The sequence below is a fragment of the Macrobrachium nipponense genome, chromosome 26 (genome assembly GCF_015104395.2).
Source record: "Macrobrachium nipponense isolate FS-2020 chromosome 26, ASM1510439v2, whole genome shotgun sequence".
In the NCBI taxonomy this organism is placed as follows: domain Eukaryota; kingdom Metazoa; phylum Arthropoda; class Malacostraca; order Decapoda; family Palaemonidae; genus Macrobrachium; species Macrobrachium nipponense.
The window spans coordinates 35,220,068-35,241,768 of record NC_087215.1 but is presented as its reverse complement, the minus strand read 5'-3'; the positions used below and the strand labels follow the sequence as shown (position 1 = coordinate 35,241,768).

The 21,701-nt window shown below is 38.2% G+C and overlaps 1 protein-coding gene across 6 annotated transcripts in view; it reads right to left on the bottom strand.

Annotated features, from left to right (window-relative positions):
* The window catches only part of LOC135200183 (long-chain-fatty-acid--CoA ligase ACSBG2-like), a 59,524-nt gene that overhangs the window by 14,120 nt on the left and 23,703 nt on the right, over positions 1–21,701 (bottom strand). For 5 of the 6 annotated variants that reach the window (XM_064228552.1, XM_064228553.1, XM_064228551.1 and 2 more), the window contains exons 2-3: positions 17,409–17,665; positions 13,929–14,092 (exon numbers count right to left, since the gene is read on the bottom strand). In XM_064228552.1, coding sequence (XP_064084622.1) covers positions 13,929–14,092; positions 17,409–17,514 — 270 coding nt within the window. In that variant the 5' untranslated portion in view covers positions 17,515–17,665. Of the gene's footprint in view, positions 1–8,245; positions 8,401–13,928; positions 14,093–17,408; positions 17,666–21,701 lie in introns of those variants that run through there. The other variant, XM_064228555.1, reaches the window with a different exon arrangement.

Below are 21,701 nucleotides of genomic sequence, written 5' to 3'. Positions count from 1 at the left end.
CAGTTGCGTAATAATAACCACATCTTTAAGACTCCACAAATTACAAGATCGTAATAGGCAAGGGGTTATTTTGTCAAATAAAGAGGATATTTCAAATCTTGCAGGTTTAGTAGGGGTAGTAGTAGTAGTAGCAGCAGCAGCAACACTAATAGCAGGTACCCAATCTGAATTTGAGAGTAGGGAGAAGGGAGAAGTTGCTGACCTTACGGGCAATAGCTTTAAAAAAGCAAGATATAAAATAATCCCTTTATCACTAATATAAAGCTTTTGAGCTAACATAGAGTTCACTTTAAATTTGCTCTGAAGTAATTTAGACCATTCGTGGGGTTTTGTAACACTCCTTTCCACGAGGCAATAAGATAAGATTGAGAGGATGAAAAGCACCTCAAATGCAGTAAAGTAAATTATTAACTCATTTTATATTACCTAGTTAGACGATGGAAAACTTCGAGTATAATGGTAATACAGCCTTTAAGGGGCAAACTGAAGAATGTCTTATAAAAATATAAAATTTTGAGCCGCGCCAAGGTGCAATCATCAATCCAAGATGCCACAGTATTATATTTACGAAGGCGAGAGGGTCTGTCCCACCTTGGGCCTACAATAGTAAAGTACGAGAACTTCTGGGAGACGACACGCCTGGCCTCTTCGGCCAAGTCATTCCACAAAGTAGGTGAGTGAAGACCTTAAAGAAAGTTCTGTAACATATTTGGGGTACAGAAGAGAAGAAAAAACTGCTGATAACAGGCGAGATAGAAACACACTGAAACGAGAGCATTACAAACAGAAAAGCTGGCAACGAAAAATAAGCAGACTTACTGGAGTAAAGACGACCTTCGAAGAGAAGAAGTATATACAAAGAATGCTTTAATTATTAAGATGTGAAAATTTACCCGTCTAAAATTAAGAAAGGTTCAATATTGGAATATTTAGCACAAAGATGATACGTATTGGAAAAAATTAACCGGGAACAGAGCGTTTCTATATGATCATGAAAAAAATAATTTTGGTGAAGGCAGTAAGAAACTAATTCCAGTGTCCAAGACACTTTTGAAGACAAAATAAAGAATTTTTTTTTATAAAAAATAAAAGCAAGAAGGGTAGACAACCTTTTATCAAACTTCTAGAATTAATCTACGTTTTTAACTCCGAAGTATTTTATAAAAATGACTTATATGGGAAAAGGCCAATAGCATTAAGAAATACATGATATTTTATGACATGACCAATGAATAAAGATCCCATAAAGGACACAGAGGCAATAGTTGTTCGGTAGTTATACAGGGGGTCGTAAAAATTACAGCAACCTTCAATTTACAGGACCATCTGTAAATAAGATCAAGACCATACGTTACTTTCCGAGAGGCAAGGAAAAGGTTACAGAAGCAATGGCCAATATTGATGAGAATAGTATAATAAGAGGTAGATTTAAAGCAAAATAGATTTGAGAAATTACACTACTCTTCACCAGTTTGTACGAGTCGATAAAATATTTGATATGAAGATAGAAAACTGGGGAAAGATAATTAAAATCAATTTACAATGATAACTTTTTTCCAGGGAGGGTTGCTATTAACGGAGAGTGCATTTCTAGCAGCAACAAAACTCCAGGAAAGAGTAATCACTGACATTTTTCCAACCTCTTAGAGAAAAGTATAGCGCTTGGGACGTGATTGTTTATTGAAATTATAAATACAACTGTAATCGGTTTATCGAGTTCAATTTTGCATTAGTATTAACAACAGTACAAAACACTAAGGACTAGGGGAGGCATTAAAATTTCGGTCAAATGCAGGCGAAGATAATAAGGTGGTTAAAACTAATGGTACAAAGTTAGGGGATATTGCGACAATCTTCCTCCCCTTCCGAAGGTGCGCCTCAATAAAATCGACCAGAATTTCTCTCTCATACTTGATGCCATAGATAAAGTAGGCTGTTGCAACACCACTACGACTTACTTACTAGTAACCATTAGGAGACATTAGGTACAAGACCAGCTCAAGGTCGGAGGAGAATAATTATTAAAGCGAAGAGCGTAAACAAGCCTGGCATAGATGAGGACACAGGTGACAGAAGCCATCCTCATACAAACCACTCCCATTACACAAGTCACGGCACCATAGTCATTCTTAGAGCAACCAGTGTGCCAGATCTCAAGACCCCTCCCTCCTGACGTAAACCCCACAACCTACGTCAGCAAAACTGCCAAAGCAGAAATATTGGCCGAGGGAACCCACTGATCTCCGCAGTACGTCTCTGAGGTCATGCCCGCATAATTCAACGAGAAGGACCAATGACAGGTAACCCATTTAAAAACCTGGACTTGGATTGGCCATAAGGGGCAATGAACCAAGGGCTTGCCATTATAAATAAATAAATAAAAAAAAAAAAAAGTGTTCGCGAATGAAGCTTTCAAAAACTGCGTCACTGACTAATCAACACAAGGCCACTAAATGCCAAGGCAACGAAACTTTATTAGCGTCTTTCCCTCATTAGATGTTTATACAGATCAACAGCGCAATCCACGGCGCAGATACTACTTGTCACGCTCAGTATACAAAAACATTACTCGAATGAATATTATGATCCGAAGCTTTCGTCAGGAGATTTTGCTCTTTCGTTTAGGTTACGAAACCAAACAGCTTAGAATATTTTATTACGGTGGCGCTCTTATTACTTCATCAAATATACTCTGAACGCTTGCAAAATTGCACTGGTTGATAAAGACTTCTTAACATTTAAAATGAGGGAAAACTTATTATTCAGAGCTTCCCTACATTTAAAAAACTAAACTTAAAAAACCAAATTTGTTACCAACTGAAGTAGAGTAATAACTTTGTGGCTTCACAATACGCAATTGTCAAAAATCTCAAATTAAAAAGGATGCCCTTCCCCCTAAGAAAAGCTCTGTAAATATTTCATCGCACTCAATGAAAACACTATCCTGGTCCACGAATGATTTCTGCCAAGACGTCAACTACATATAATCACCATTCACCGCATGGTCGTAAATTAAAGGGTCCTTATCCACAAGTCTCAGAGCTGATTCATGCATAGTATTTCGACTTTTATCTATGGGGTATGAAAGAGGCCTACAAGATGGGTACCATGATTCTTACTCTTAAAATTGTGTGTACACTTCAAGGTCATTTCGTTTTCTGTTAACACCGACGTTATCTACGCGCGATTATTAACTTAGAATACAGTTTTAAAAAATGAAAAGAAAAAACTCTGTTCTGTAAATGGAGTCTGCCGGTAAATAGATCGTCTGTAGGATTATGAGGGAGTTACGACAGCCTTCTTGAAAAACGAGTTAAACCAAATTGAGTGCATTACGCAACAGAACAGCAATGCATAATCAATGTGAAACGCGGAAGGAATTGCAACTTATTTGCCCAACCTGGCAGTGTGACTTCTGTCTGCTTCCAAAAGCCTAGTCCCACCTGCACGGTCACCATATGGCGGAAAATAATGGAAGTTATCCTGGTTGAGGAGTTTGTGAAATTCCATAATGTGACGACCTTTCCCAAAAGGATAGCAATGCCTGAACATCAAGCCCTCAGACAAGTTCAAGGAGGCTGCGCGGAATGCTTGAGGCGGACCAGTTTCTCCCGCGATGCCTCCTGGGTTGAGGCAAAAAAACTTCTTGAATAATCTTCACTAAAGCTACCTTAACAGGACTTATTGCTTATCAGGAAACAATAAAAGCACAGGCTATTGAGATCACCTTAATTTAGTATCTTAATAGTGAGCATAGATATTTCACGAAATCAGTTTTTCCTGAAATCCAAATTTTCATGCCAAAGAATCTTTGTGAAACCTGGACCATCCTTAACCCCTCGTCCTCCCCACTATGACGGCAAGATTATGCTTCAATTAAACCCACCAATTAACAATTTAAAAACACAAGGCTGACGGAAGTGAAAGGCGCAAGTCTTCTTTATGTCCCAAACCACAGCGAAGCTCAAACAATAATAATAATAAAAACTTGAGAAAGTCGGCGTAAATGAATTTCAAAAAATCATCTTTAATATGGATATGGGTTTCACAGGGTATGAATAACACAGAATCTATAATATAAAATTGGTTTTAATTTACTTCTTGAAGAAGGGAGATACTGTACATGTAAAAGACCTCCAACAGAAATACAACAGCGGGTCGTTAAAATGCGTAGGGCAAATCCAGACTAATGGCGCCAAGATATGGGAAAAGGACACTGAAGACACAGCATCCGGACTATTAAGCACTTTGCACCGTGGACTAAAATTCAATATGAAGGCATTATTAAAACTTTCAACTGTAACTAGAAAATACTTGAGTTAAGCCATTTGCCTGATACGTGCCTAAAAACAAAAATAAATAAAAAGTATTCCTGGTTGCCAACGTCAAGTAGCGTACCACAAATCCTGACATTTTCATGACAGTAGGACATTTCCTATCTTTTTTTGCGCAGAGATTTGTTTCTAATTGACTTATGTATTCGCTTCTTCAACCACGACGTTCTATAGCTGATTAAACCTATTTAGTCAACATTCTGTCATTTCGAAGTTATCCATTTACCTTTGAATCCCTCTTTCTTACATTTCGAGAAACATAACTTACCACTGTTCCTACTTTAACCCCTTTATCAAGACAATCTATTCACAAAGCCGCTGCCATTTAATAAATGCTTCAATCTTGTCATCTCCGCTGTCAAGGCAACTTCTTGTAAACATGAATTCGTGACAGCAAACACGATTACTTCACCCCTATATATCATAGGAGAGCGCGCGAGCACAGCAGCGGTGTCTGTTAAAACTATACAATGAAGCTAAATATTATATACTGCATCTCTTCAGTCCCTGGACCCTTTGACTTATGACAAAATATATTCGTTGTGCTTTGATGACAAGAATGATACACCCTTTAAAATGAAATGTATGTACTAATAAAACACAAGGCGTTCATTAACAGGGAGATAGAATAGCTGATATGAACAAAGAACAGCATCCACGATTGATCAACATGCAACGTTGACCCTGGCTACTTGGAGCATGAAACTAAAACGACAAAAGCCAGACAACTTTTTAAAAAATGGGGGTTGGGGGGGGGGGGGGGCGGGGGGGGCAACAAGAAAACGGTAAGAAGGAAACAGCCCTTGGGGAAAAAATTACTTAACTCTTGTATTAAAAAAAAAAATCCGCAAACACGCATCCGACCTCAGTATGGACAGTTTGGCTGATTTTTAGTAATATGATGGAAAGAAAATCCTGGGACGAAGTACGCCGATCCGACACGAGAATTTTTACTGGTCTACAGTTTCCAGTGCGAGGTAAAACACTGATAACGCCGACAATGACTCTTACAGTGACTAATAAAATGTCTCCTCCAGTTCCTACAACACTGTTTGAACAACTTGCAAGGGGTCTATGAAAAACGAAAATCAACCGGTAAATTATGTGGCTTTCTACACAGGGTTACAATAATCGTTACAACAGCCATCACACGAAGCTGGAAGCATCACTGTTACACAACAAGACGTAATGAATGATTTTAAAAATTTCCCTGAACATAAAATCTCTGCCTTCGACTCATTTGAAAAGACCATTTGCTCCAAGGAACCTTCACTTAACCGCAACCACCACACGACCAACATTACCAGTGTTTCCTATCCCCTCTCCTCTACATTTTGATAATTCCTAAAGTATTTAAAAACAGGCTGCCTATGTTTCAACAAGTAATTCTCATATCATAGCGTGTGCAATTTAGTGTAGAATTACGAAAAACAGAACCAAATTATCAAGCAATAATCATCAAGTTTGAAGCTTGGGCACTGCTGTTGGTATGTATTCGCACTATGTTGTTTTAAATCTAACGTGTTTGGGTAAAAAGAAAAAAGCAACCCTAATCGTATTATGCACGAACTCCACCTGTGGGCGTAATGGTATAAAAATATTAAAATTTACAACAGCATGCCACACCCACATCCCAGGGCAACAACTAGTTTTAACAAACAATTAGGTTAATTGTTAATTTGGGCCAAAATCTTTTACGGTTGGAAAACCAAAGTGATTGAAGCCAACAGATGCACATTATATAGAGAACTCATATTTCCTTCTTAACTACAACTACTTTACAAAACTCATGGTATTATCGTTTGCGAGGACTGTAGTACAGTGCCCTTGACTGCGAGACATGTGCTGGTCGAACTAGACTCTAATGTCCCAGACTTGGGGATTTGAGATAAGTTCCTGTCCTTGGGGGAGGAGGGGTGCGACAGAATGCAATTTTTTTCTAGCTACAGTTCTCGTTAATGATTGTAATAGAGCAGCAGCTATATATCTTTATGTGGAAACGGGCCTCCTCAACGAATATTAGATTATGCATAAAAAGTCTACGTAAGAATTCATAGTGATAAATATATTTATATAAATTTTTTATATGGCATTTTAAACTTATATATCTTGCTATTTAAATTTATTTCGGTGTCAATAACCTAAATGTGACGCCAGTTTTAATAGACACAATCATAGTATAACCGAAGACGCGAGCTGTCTTTAGCTTAAAAATCAATTTCCCTTCGAAGCTGTCCTCAACCAAGAAAAGCCGTGTAGTTGCACTATGCCTTCAAGAAGGTGGTTATTGGTGATGTTTCTATGTTTGTCAGTGAGACTGTGCAGGATCTTAAAAAGAAAAATATCCTAAAGCGACTTTCATGGCATCTGGCTTAGATTTATATGCTGGATGACAACTATCTTCGTTTGCTACATGTTAAACTAGCAAATATTCATTGGAAAGCATCTTCCCGCATTCTTCAAGCGAAATCCCTCGTAAGGAACGAGATAACCGTACTGACAACGGAATAAATTAAAAAAACTTGTAACGAAGATACTTTCTATGCTTTGCTATTAAAATCCTTTGCAATGAGAACCCTGAAGATGCCCCACCAGTAGAAAGGTCAATTATGAAAGTTTTCAGGAGAGGAAAGTTGGACTGAAGTGTTCTGCAGGCAGAAGTGCTGTATAGATATTCAAAAGGTCTCTAAAATGCCCGTCATGAAAAATTTATTCATGTAGTAACAGCAGAATTTCCTTTTATTCTTGTAGTAACAGCAGCAGTCTTTCCTTTTATAAGTACAGTAATGGATGTAGTTAATATTTGTCACAAACCTCAACTACTTTTATCAGCTACTGTAGGGATTTTGTAAACCCAAAAACAGTTCGTTCTCGATATTAACAAACCTACATAGTGGTGTATATGTCCAATGAATTACTCATGAGCTACAAGTATGAATACAAACTATGTCAATCTCTGCTCAGCAAAAGCCTCGCCCATTTTGTATCGTTAACGCCTACAAGAAACTTAGTCTTAATAGCGGTTTCGAAGATGGAGAGTGGGGGGGTTGGGAAGCGGGTCGTCTAGGCCTATTTTGTGGTCTACAGAACTCACGTGTCCACCCGACCTAAATGATTTATTCGGAAACGCTTTCTGCTTTTATACATTTCAATGGCCGGTTGACTCATTCCCTTAGAATATGCGGCCAAGTTTTGGTGTAAATTACTCTTTCCACTGCCATTAATAAACAATGGGAGTAATATTAAAAGAACTGGTAATTCTAGGCAATAACGCCACAAAAACTGCCAGGAACGGTCCCGCGAATACGACAGCCACTAGGAATTGGGGCGTCAAATGTATTTGGCTGTTTTTATTGTTTGTTTGTTTGTATGGTGTTGTTGCGTTGCATGGAACCAGTGGTTATTCAGCAACGGGACCAACGGCTTTATGAGACTTCCAAACCACGTCGAGAGAGAACTTCTATTCGCAGTGTTCAGTACTAGCCCCTGTGGGTTAATAACAGTCTACCCCCAAAAAATAATGGCCAATTCTTAATAAGCAACCAAAATATATTAAGAACCTAATTGCCAAAGAAATGCCCGAAGAGGAGTTATCACTTAGATCTACCGAAATATGCATACCACTTTTAGCGCACTAAGGTTATCTGCACAGGATGATGGGATTATAATTCTAAAATACACGAATAAGCGGCACGAGAATGACAGTCCAGTTCCTACGATCAATTCTTGAATCTACACAGGAAAATAAATACTGTGTAGTGTATCATTCGAGACTGAAAAAATGGAACTTGCATAAATATTGCCTATTGTTCACGGTAGTCATTCACTATTCATCTACAATTGTCAACAAGTACCAGCTCGAATGAAGGAATTTCCATGTAACCAAGTTCCAACTTGCGAGAAAAACTCACAACTTCAATTTCACTGCGTAAACCCATTGTGAAGTCAATGAAACAGAAGCCTTTTCTCCGCCTTTCAGACCAGACCGATCGGGAACACGTCCACTGAGAAACTGACTCCTGAAATCAATCTGTCCTTTCAGGTGACAAACGACTTGCGTTTCGCCGCACGGCCTTCGAACTCCTGTAAATGATCTGCAACCACCACCAACCCGCAATCACCTGACCCTCTAGTTCTTAACCCTGAACACAGCGAACCACCACCTTCCGCCCATAGGTGCTGAGCTAGCCTCCCCTAACCCTTACCACTCCCCCTACCAGCCGGTATCCCTAGATAACATCACCTTGTTCGCTTCCTTCATCGATGTCATGGGACCCGATCGCCTTGCGCAAAACAGTTGTTGCTTACAAAATGTAGTGCTAGAAATAACTTCCAAACAGAAATCTACAACGCTCTTCATGCAAACTCTAAATCTAATGGTTAGAATAGTAGTTAAAATATAGTTTTCCGTAATTGACTGGCGTCGAAACTTGCCTGTTCAACAATACTACTAGGAATTTAGGCGGAAATTACTTGAACAGAACAAGAACCACTATTTAGGTGCAATGGAAATTAAGTTCGTTGTGTCTTCAGCAAATTGATACTCATATAGGCTGCATGTATCTTGTGTGTGTGTATGTGTGTGTATATATATATATATTATATATATATATAGGTATATATATATATATAATATGTATATGTGTGTTGTGTGTGTGTGTGTTGTGTGTGCGTGTGTGTGTATATATATATATAGTTATATATATATATAATATATATATATATATATCTATATATGGAGTGTGTGTGTGTGTATATATATATATATATATATACTATATATATTATATATATATTAATATATCTATATTATATGTGTGTGTGTATGTGTGTGTGTGTGTGTGTGTGTGTGTGTGTGTGTGTGTGTGTATCTAACGGAAGCACTATGTATGTATGTATGTGTATATCGCTACAGACTGCGAAAATACTGGACTGGACTGAACCAAAGCCGGGCCATATCATATAACTATTTTGTGGGGAATGGTTTTTAGCCGTTTTGATCCGGATATTATTAGGATTTAAAAAAAAAAAAAATTCTGATAGAACTTTTCGTTTATTCCAAATATGTTCTTACTTTTCTTCTACAATGAAATCTCATTCTGATAAAACTTTTCACAAGGATTCCAATTATGCTATTACTTTTCTTCTGCAAAAAAAATATAACTATGATATTACGGTTCAAACAATGACTGCGGTTGCCAGCCGCCAGTAGGCGAATAGTACACTAACGACTAAGCAATTCTTGTTTACAAATGTTTATTAATTTATTGATCAGTCATATATTTTGCCATGGATTTCTTTGAAAGTCTTCTATTTTTTAAGGGATTTTTTTAATGGGACGAGTACGGTCAGTGCACCTGACGCGGTGCACTGTAGGCATTAGTTAAGGTTCTTTATGGCATCCCTTCGGCCTCTAAGCTGTAACCCCTTTCCTTTACTGTACCACCGTGCATATTCCATTTTTTCCATCGTACTTTTCAAGTCTCTCCTAACAATTGTTTCGTAATGGAAGTGCGAGGTTTTCCTCCTGTTGCACCTATCAAACCTTCTTGCTCTAATTTCCCTTTCAGACCCGAATAACACACAGGTCCCATCGTTTGGCTTTTGGCCTGATTTTATATTCCATTCCAGTTTCGTTCCGTTGGGAAAGCCTAGTAGAGGGTAATACGAATATTTAATTATTCTTTAAAGTAATATATCATTTACAAAAAATTATATAGTATATGACCTTTATTCCTTGCTACACCAACCAGATAAAAGATGGATCCCGGGTAGAGGACCTGAAGAAGTCCAAAAGAATCAGTGACAACGCCAGGGATCAAAATGACGTTGTTAAAATACTGTTTTGTACTAATAACTATTTTAACATTAGGATTACTTAATTAAAAATTGCAGGAATAAAATTTTGACAGACTTTTTGTATTTGTGTTAACTAAAAATTGAATGTAACTTGACTTAAGCAATAAATAATGCACACGAGTTAGTCAGCTGTGATGCGTAGCACCCAAGAGAAGTAATCTAGCTTCCTAGGCCAATCTCGAACCTACCGCAATTATCAAAACTTATAGAAATGGTAGTCACGAACAAATGTGCCGTGGTTGGTATGGTCTTTAACTGCCACCTCGGTGGCCGCGAGTTCGATTCTCGACCATTCCATTGAGGGGTTAGAGATTACTATTTCTTGTGATAGACGTTCACTCTCGACGTGGTTCGGAAGTCACGTAAAGCTGTTGGTTCCGTTGCAGAATAACCACTAGTTCCATGCAAGCAACGAAAAAACACCATACAAACAACACTTGAAACAACTCGACATTATACCTGTTGATCATTCACATTACAGAAAAAACTCAACAGGGAATACATTGTGCACAATTATAAATATCGAAAAATTATGTCAAATAGAAAATGTGTCATCCTCGTTATGCTCGACCTAAGTACAGCATTTGACACAGTTGACCATGATCTACTGCTTGAAGACCAGAGAGCAGTAGGCATCGAAGACATACTTAAATGGTACAAAAGCTACTTAGAAAACAATAAGGTTACAGAAGAGAAAGGCCTAACAAGAGGGGTGTCCAAAGGCAGTGTCCTAGTCCACTGTTACTAGGCATTTACACAATTGAATTACCTAGAATTCTAAACAAGCACAAGGTTATGTATAAACTGTATGGCGATGATACTCAGTCCTGTCTTCCTGTCCAAACGGTATTAGACGCCATTAGTAAAAGTGATGCAATAATGAAATATATATAAAAAATGGATGTCGGCGAAGAAATTGAGACAGAGATAAAACTGAGTGTATGCTATTTGGATCTGATCACAGTGAACTTCGAAAATATGAACACTTATCAGACATGCAAATTAATCATATAGGCTATTTGAACCTAGTACAAATTGTAAGTCAGGCGAGAGAGCATTCGAACATTGGGCACCAAGACTATACAACAATATACTGCCTGAAGTGAAGATCATACAAGAAGAAAGCAAAATTTAAAAAAGAATTAAAGACTTTGATTCTGCAGGAGCTACGATACTGACGAGAAAATACTAAAAGACAATAATAAAACCAAGAAGCCACTTATTTTAAAAACGTTCAAGGACCCGCCAGAGAAGGAATCATATCTGTGAAGGACTGTAGAAAAAGTGGCAATTTACAACAGACCTGTCACCATAGGGAATTTATAATAGAACGGTCATCAAGAATCGCCATGTAAAAGCACAACTTAATGACCGTCATTGAAATAACAGAGATTGCTCCAAAGGGTTAGGCAGCAATTAACCCTTAAGGGGTGGCTCCAGTTAGCTTGCCACTGTGCATTGAACACTTAATCATCATCCAATTAATTAATGTATGAAAACATTTCTCATACCGAGGGCACCCACATTCTAGGGGTCTTAGTAAAACGTGCATGGCTACACACCTGCACTTCATTTAGCAGTCTTAACATCTGTTCCATTCCAGTCATAGCTTCGAGACTTAGCACTTCCTGTGCCGATCCCCAGTTATTTCACGTTAATCGAATGGTATTTTCAACCTCTAAATCAGTAGATTTCAGTCTCAGACACTAATACTTTGTTGGGGCAAACATAGCATGTTATTACAATACGAGCATTATTGACTTCAAATGTTAACATTTAATTTTACAATTCGCAACTAGCATGCGGTATAAGGATACTTTTATTTCATTTGTCTACATTGTATGCTTAGGCATCCATCGGGTTCAGTTTTCGATTATATTACTCGAAATCTCCATTCAGCATTGATGACATTTGAGGCATCACTTCCTAAAACACCGGCAAGGATGAGCTGTCAATCGGTAGGCCTGGCACGTCCCGAGATTTATTTATAGAGTATATTTATTCCATTACGTCATCGCATGATCCCATGATCCTTACATGTTTAACCCACGTGGATATTCTATGGTCCTCGGAAACATTCCTCCTTCCTTGTTATGTTATGGGACTAAATGACCACGACTCCTCCAGTCGACGAACCCCTGCCGGGGGGGTGGCGCCTATGCCAACATCACCCTACACTTAATAGTATACTTTCCTAGATATTAACGTATACATAATGAATGTACCACTACATTTAAGCTGATACATAAATTCTCACTCTCATGATTCGTTAAATGAAAATACATAAAGATGTCCTTAATACTCTAAAGTAATATAGATATTTTTGTTTCAAATATACGTTGCCTACTAAAGGTTAATTACGAAAATAGCCATAACTGGTTCATTCTAAAGTCGACAGATCCTGAGATGAATACCATTCAACTTCCGCTGTTTGTTCTCCGTGGCCCTAACATGGCCATATTCCTCCTCCTCCTCCTCCTCCTCCTCCTCCGTCCTCCCTCCTCCCTCCTCCTCCTCTCCTCCTCCTCCTCCTCCTCCTCCTACATCATTCAGCACACTGGGGTTATAGCTTCGCTTCTCCTAATGCATTGCAATCGTTGTAACCTTCGAAATGACGTTTGGGTTTCAAATTTCTGTCGTTCTATCAGAGTGAAACTGGTTATGAGTCGATAAGGAATGAATACTCAATATAAAGTGCTATATTAGTACAGTCGAAGTTATGAATTATCTATATAAAGTGCTAAATTAATTTAGAAAAGCTCAAATGGCATAAATGTTTAAAAAGTTTCTTTCAATTGCCTCTGTAGCGGTAAAAGCAGGAGTGGCGGCCTGTATGAACGGTAAGGTGTTGATCAGGTGTTAAAAAAAAAAACACACACACACACAAGTCTTATGTGGACCTCTAGATCTCTGCAACCAAGAGAAGAGAGTGCGTACCAATTAACAGTGCACGTGATACAAGGTTTGGGGGTACCTGACGGCATCTCAAATGAGACTGTCTGGCAGGGAAGCCCGAATACTTCAATAGGAGTGAGTTTAGCATTAACTTTCCTTTATGATGATCTTGTCCATTAGTAATTATCAGAACATACTTTGTGCTGTACAACAAACCTTACGGTAAACTGCATAACGCACCGAAATATCATACAATACTTTTGACCGAGAAAATACAGATTCTACTCTTAAGGTTAACTAAAGATTACTAACTTCATGAAGTCTGCTTCCTTGGTCTCTAGGATTACTTTCCAATTTTATATCAACAATTATCAAGTTTATTATATCTTCGGCAACGTATCCTGAACTCCTCCTACTTTTTGGCGAGAATGCTTATGTGGTAATTTGTAAAAAAACACCAAAATTGCTTAGTTTTTTATACTGAAACAACCACCCCTTAAAAAAAAAAAAAAAAAAAAAAAAAAAAAAAAAAACTTTCAACCCTGACCTTATTTATTTAGTTTCCGTTACATAAGTGCCTTCCCAAGCTTCATAAAAACCGCCGACGGTAAATGAGCCACACCCAGTCGTACTGACTGTCAAATCCCCAGGATCAAGAGTGTATAATTCCTGCCATCTTTAAAATGGGAAAACCTACCTCTCTAACGATACCACAACATGAAATTTAGGTTTCTTACAGAAGAGAATAAGAACGAATCTTCGGCATAATGAAGAGAGCGAAAGGATAGAGTGAGGTTAACCATACAACCCATTAGAAGGCATATCAGGATTTATACTCACATCATCCACCACAACTTGATCAATGTGTGTGACCTTCTCGGTTTCCGGATCGCTCTGACTGAGGACAGGATCTGGCGAGAGCTGGAGAGGGGCCTCACAGGACAGAGCACCCGTGCTTGCCACTCTCTCTTCCAAGGGAGTGACGCCTTCGCCCATCTTGTCCACTGGAAGAGGAAGGAAAGGGAAATTCCCCTGTCACTGCTCGTCCACATACAATGTTAAAATTCGGGGGGAAATCATGAATAGTTAGATAAAAATTTATTTTCTTATAGTTTATCATTGAGAACAGAAAAAGTGCAATTTGACAATGACTAAAAGTTCCTGTCTAAAACACTCTCTCTCTCTCTCTCTCTCTCTCTCTCTCTCTCTCTCTCTCTCTCTCTCTCTCTCTCTATCTCTCTCCTCTCTCATCTTCTCGCGATCTCTCTCTCTCCTCTCTCTCTCATTCCTCTCTCTCTCTCTCTCGTCTCTCTCTCTCTCGTCTTCTCCTCTCTCTCTCTCTCTCTCTCTCTCTCTCTCTCTCTCTCTCGATTGTAACTGTACCTTGATCATAAAAAATTCAGAAAAATTTCAGTATTACTAGTAAAATTAAGTCAATGGACCTCAAGAGAAACATCTTATAAAAATTAATACACAAAGAATACTACAGAAGCATAAGCATATTGTCACCATGAAAACAGTAATCATGAGAGTACTTAAAACACACTACTACATAAATATGCAAATTGCACCAAAATAATATTTTGTTGGTATGTGAATTTCCAACGTCCACAGGGACCTCTTAACTTCTCGATTTCCTCACACTTAAGATACGCTTATCCCTACAAGCCTGAACCCGAGAGATTCGAACTCCAATGATTCCGAGGGAAAGGAAACTTGTCCCTTGTAGAGTTCGGAAAAAGAATATTGGTTGGATTAGTTCAAGACTTAATTTCGGGGTTAAGAAGGGAAAGGTTGAGCGGGGAGGGTTGAAGTTCCTTTGTGAATAAGAATGGAGATAGATTCCTGTTCAACACAGAATGGAGATTAGGATGAAATGGATATGTACAAATATTATTCATAATTAACTATAAACAAAATTATACGGTTTTGTTAGTTTCGTTTAATACCAAGAAGGAAAAAGCTCAAACTAATTGATTTGAAAGACGAGGAGTGGCTGAAGGGGTCATCATTTCTTGGTTGGAGGGAATGATGTTAAAAATGTTGCCTTAAATATAAAGAAAACAAATGAGTTGAATATGCATGAAAAGGAACCAAAGTTAGTCAAACTGATAAGGAAGTTTGCGAAGTGGAAGCATAATTTGAGCAGCGGTTACAGACAGCAAGGAGTGGTTATGTGCACGAGACAGTAGTTGGATGAAGTGGGGAAGATATTTTCATGGAATAGAAACAACCTGAAATACAGGATAACAAGATTATCATGTTAGTACACAAAATTTATGTCAGAAGGGAATAACTCTTGGGACAGAATTCCTAAGCAACCACCATTGATTAAAAGTCGACGAATTCGTTAAAAACATCAGTTAAATAAATGGGAGTAAAAATGACAAAGTCCAATAGGATGTGGATGTCAAAAGTTAATACCATCACATGCAATGGGCCTTGCTGACCCAGATCCAGTTGCAACTGTCAAATTTGTTGTGTAAACATCTTCAAAGAACAACATCAAAATGAAGAGAGGGACTGCATTATAAATTTGGTCGCTTGTTTTGTATCTTGTAATGGGAGGAGCCAAGGAAGAAATTAATCTTTTAATGTACGTTAAAAGATAAAGGAATTCGGGTTTCTACTGACCAATACATGGAAGTTTGTTTTGAACCACTCTCAGGATATATAAACCACCAAATTTAATGTTTTGTGTACAATCTTAACCTTGATCCAAGGCCAGTAGATGGAGGCCAAATATGAAGATATTCCAGTATTAAAGTTACTTTCCACATATGAATGCCAGACATCATAAAAAAAATATTTACAATCAATAATAGTTCAAAGTCTTCTTATATATAATCTTCCACCTTGACAGCCAGGAGGGTTTGGATCTCAAAGTTAACCATACCTCACAAGCTTCAATGGCTATTTGAACTAAAAGCTATAAGCTACTTCCCATTGACAATGATAATGCCAAGGTATCACAGCAGATCACCAAACACTAATACCAGAGTGTCATGAACGCAATCCTGCGTTGATGGAATGAGTATTTTGGGGAGCTGTTGAAAGTAGACCATTGAGAAGATTCAGATCTCAAGAAAGCAAATGGATGTAGGTTAGCGTAATTCTAAGAATATGTGGAAGTGACTTGGGGAAGGAAGAAAAATTACAGTAATTAATGAGCTGAAGTCCGAAGGCACCCCACCCAGTCTTTGATAGATCGGTAATATGTTGCAATGTGCGCTGAAAATGGGATAGAATGGCTGTCTAGTGTGTGAGGTTTGTCTTCACGGGGGAATAATGACAAACTATTGAGTGAAAGGAATTGGTTCCTTCAGAGAGACTGGGTTGTTGTGTGTTTGTTTGTATGGTGTTTTTACGTTGCATGGAACCAGTGGTTATTCAGCAACGGGACTAACGGCTTTACGTGATTTCATTTCCGAACCACGTCGAGAGTGAACTTCTATCACCAGAAATACACACATCTCACTCTTCAATGGAATGCCCGAGAATCGAACTCGCGGCCATCGAGGTAGCACGCCAACACCATACCGACCACGCCACTGAGGCGCTTGGGTGGATGTGTGAAAGGTTTGCGAGTATACTGAAAATATGACAATGACATATTGACCACCAAGATGTTTTGATTATGTGGAGGATATTAAGATCCAATTGACCTTTCAATACTGAAAAAACTAATTTACAATATGTTGACAAGAATGAAACACATATAAAAGTGCGTCTGAAACAGGGGTTTGTTATGGCTCCATGTCTGCTAAGGTCTACCAGGAGTCATGGCAGTCACAGAACGATGAGATGTAGATGCAAAGTTTTGGGATAATGAAAGGGACGTGAATGGTGGGGAAGGCTTGGCTGATGTTCTTCCACAGTAATCGCGTTTTGGAGAGTATGAAAAGAAACTTCTGCAAGTAGAAAGTTTTTAAAGAGGTTTGCAAGAGGAAAAGGTTTCAAGTGCACGTGTAAGGTTACGAGGGTACATGACGACCTGCGAAGATGCAACAGTGAAAACTAATATAGATAGCGGCGGAAAGGAGGCAGTCGACTCGGTATTTGGTTATACTCAGAACTGTCCAAAATTTCTACGAAATCGAGAAGTTAAAAGACTAACGTTTAATAGCACTCTTCTAAGAATCTCAAATACATCAAACTCCCCGTTTCCTTGTCAAGTCATTTAAGAAAATCCACAGGCAGTCTTCGTATCACATGCAAAATATGAAATCAACTTGTAAATCTGAAAACTCTTGAAGGCTATGACACTAACTTGCATTTTCTGAACAAGGAAAGGCAACACGAATATGATAACCTCCTTACCAGGCTGTGAGTCAGTATCGTAATGAACATTCAGAGAAATCCTGTGGCCAGCAATAATCGAACCCACAGTGCCAGAATCCTCTTGTCCTCTCGGATCAGGTGCCATTTTGCTGCCGACTTCTGACTTAGGCTGCCACGGCTTTGAGCTGCTGATAACACCAAGGCTTAGAGAGTTGTGTCTGCAGGATTCGACGTCGCTTTTGTGAGCTGGTGGTTTGTGGTTGCTGCTGATCGAAGATTCTTGTAAACTCCAGGTACTGGAAATAGAAAATAAACATATGTCAATGGCTTTCAAGTTCTGCAGATAGGCCTCTTATCGTATATTCCCTGATAAACCTATCGTATATTTAAACAACTCTTATTACCGATCAATAATAATTTCAGCATTTCATCTGATCATTCTAGTGATATGAAGGCTACCACCAACTATTTACAATAAACATTGTATGTTGTAATTGCAAGCCTTATGCTATTTAGAACTATGAAACAGCATGGCAACCTTTTTTTTTTTTTTTTGAGCATACAGTCTAGCCATATTTCGAGATACACTGCGATCGTCTTCAAACAATTATAAAATAATAAAAAGAAGAAACTTATTTTGAAAACGTACAGGAGCCCACGAGAGGGGGAATCATTCCTGTGGAAGGCTCTACATAAAAACAAACTGTGAAAGTTTCTGTCACAGCTGAAGTAAATATCGCAGTCTGTACCACAACAACCCACAGACAAGTTTTTAGAACAGACTCGTCACTTGCCAAAATATTTTTAATCAACTTTTTCGTCACATTGCATTAATCAACCCACTAAGTACCATTTTCATTTTCATGTCAGGGACGCTTAAAGCCAAGGGCTCAAGAAACTACTTATTTCAACGAATTTGTCTTCATATTTAATTTATTTCTTCTTGCGTCAGTACCTAAAGATAGACGTGTCCACTGTCAAGCCTTAAAACATGTGATGAGGCCACGAGTTTGCCAAGTAGGCTTCAAACATACCAGCAGTTTTTTTTCTTTTTTCTTCTCTCTCTCTCTCTCTCTCTCTCTCTCTCTCTCTCTCTCTTTCACCCAGAGTTCTCAAGGAAAGATAGAAAAAAAAACGCAAATCCGGCATTTTATTCGTCTGTGCATGGTTCACCATTTAAACTAGGCAGAGAATTTTAGAACACTTCAATGCAATGCCCGAGTGAGAGGAGGAGTTTTAGTAGCAAAATATTTTTTCTTTTCTCATTCACGAACTTTTGACTCAAAAAATAAAAGTAAAAAATTATAAAATGACATTGGCACTGGGCCTACGAATGGCTCTTCGTGATAACTAGACGAATACTAATTATACAAACCTTAAAAAATATTCAGTAATATCTAACCCGACATAATAAATATCCTAAGGTTCCACTACTACTTTAGACAAAAGATATCGTTCCCGTAAACTAGTGACGCGAAAAATTAAACCAGCTGCTGAAGTTTCAAGTAAAATTATAAACTTTTTAAGCTCCTGGTGTCGAAAAGAGGAACTCCGCAGGAGGCGTATTGAAGGCAAAGCTAACAACGCTTCAAACGTTATGCACTGCAACAGGATCACGTTAGACTCACGGTTATCCTTGAACTATGCGCTACCTTCATGGCAGTTAACTCAAATTTAACCAGTAACATTTCAACTACATTATTTCATCCAAATTCACATGCACCCTTCTATCACTTCGTCATACTGCTTTTAAAAAATGGATAGGGTAACTTAATGAATGGTAATTTGCCGGACTGGCGTCACCTTTTAGACACATTCATATATTGTACTCTGTATGCAGTACGTTGAAAGCAGATACAAAACCTCTTATACATATCATACAAACTACTATCGAATGACGTACACAGAACAATTCTGATCATTATTCTGCCCTAATTAGTAGATAATAACTATTCATTTATTTATGTGAATGACAGGTATCTATGAAAATTATAAAAAAATACTAAATTAAAAACAAATTTGTACTTTTCCTAACATACGAACTTACGCTTTCATTTATGAAGTACTCCTTGCGCATTGCTAAGCTGGTCTGTTTTAGACTCGACAAAAACCAAATCCTAACAGCTATCGTATTTCCAGCGGCAAAAAGATTTTTTTCTTAGATCATCCAAGCATTAAAGTACTTGATTATGACCGTCCCAAGCAAGTTTCTAGCAAGTGTCATCTGCGTTGACAATTACTGAACTCTTGCCCAATCTATCATTGCCAATTCGTCAAGGGCGAGTAATATAGGCCTCAAAGCATAACGCTTTAAGGTAACAGTCTCTTAAACTCAAGAGTGAACATGTTAAAGGCTTCCAGCACTGTGAAATTGGCGTTTAGTAACTAGACCCAGGGATTTTAGTGCAATTTTATACGACCTTTCTAAACAATAAGGAATTGGCAGTTTCTAAGGAGCGCATCCTCGCTGCTGTACACACACAAGGACAGGTTTTCGCTGAACAGCAGCGCCAATGTGCAGTAAATGAGCCTCGCTGTCAAACTTCTCAGTTCCAGAGGTCCTTTATTCCTCAACACCGTTGGACTGTGGAACAGCTTCCCAGAGGATGTGTAATCGAACTTAGAGGTTCAAGCGAAGGTGTTGTGCATTAGTATCTTGATACTTTTCTCCTTGCATTTTTATACATTTTCATCTATTTTTTAATCTGTCTTATTTTTGAATAAGCGACATCTCCTCTTTCTGTACTTCCTTTTACTTGCTCCTAATGAAGGCCATATTCTTTGGAAGCTTGAATTTTTAAGACAGTGGCCCCTGTGGGTTCGTTCTATAAGAATAGGGTTCATCTACTGAATATTATTTTATGATACGCTCTACTTAAAGGAATGCACAGCGAATAAAATAACTGATAAAAACGCCCCGTCACAGATGGAGAGTTTTGAAAAAAGCTCAAGGCCAAAACTACCTCGTGCCTCTGTAGGTCAATACCAGGTTGCCAAGAAACTCCTAAAAAACAGCACTAAAAATGTAACCAAGAAATTTTCTAAATATAAAAGGCCAAAATGACCGTTTTCTATCTGCCTTGAAGTAACTTGTAAAAAGAACGCCAGTGCCAAGCCATCGAGCCAACTGTCACGTTTGCAAGGATATAAATACAGCACCCATTTGGCTCAGGTCCCATGGCACTGTTAATTCAACATTGGAGACACTCCACAGTGTCTGTATTTGTCAATAATGAAAGTGCTGCCAACCTTACAAAAGCTTTCCTATTTAACATGCAAATTTTGAAGGCACAGGGCCAAAGAACATTTCATTAAATTTTATTATAAACAATTAACCTGTAATATTATTTGATCCTCCAAAAAATTATCTTGGCAGCAAACTAGGGCTCGTGTCGAGCCAACTTTGTCCTTAAATTCTGAAGCTAAAGTAAGAGAAAACAAGACTTCCGTGTAGCCAATCCAAGCTTTTAAAAAACCTGTTACCTAATTCAGTCCATCGTCTCTGTTTCGCTAAACAACGAAACAAAACTATTAGCAATCACAAATCCTTCACATCGATGTAAAACACATTTGCCCCAAATAATCTCGCTTTGAGTTATCAATTTATAAATACAGATATTGACAAACTCACCATGAACGTAATATTAAGACTAAAGTGTCCATAACCATTTTTCTAACAATAACGAAAATCCTCATCATTGGCAATCCAGCGGAGGAAGTTTTAGGTCAACATCCAAGTTTTTCTTCCTGAGCCTTTAACTTTAAACTGACTGTTTTGTTGGCAGTTCAGTAGACGAAGCAAGCTATTCATGACTTGTGCTTGTGCGGAAAACAAGTAGTGAAATCATTCGTTCCACAAACACACGCGGTAGCATAATACAGGAAACTGATTCTTCGATCGAGATGATAGTAAAAGATATCTTTTAAGAGCACCAAGTCACCTGAGCATTCCGTAAACTGTTACACCTGGCAACTGTGTTAGTCGACGAATACCGTGCGTACCTAAGCCTCACCCTAACACTAACATAAGTAGTACGTACATACACACACACACACATATATATATATATATATATATATATATATAATATATATATATATATATATATATACACACACACATTAGGTACTCTTGAGGAACAAGATCCACTTAAGTTTATTAAAAATCCACGCTGCGAGACTTAAATCAGTGCTTACATGAAAAGCTTATACGTCCAGTAGAGCACCTTACACTGTATCCTTAGAGAGAGAGAGAGAGAGAGAGAGAGAGAGAGAGAGAGAGAGAGAGAGAGAGAGACTTATATTTGTAATATTCGGAAATGATTTACACGA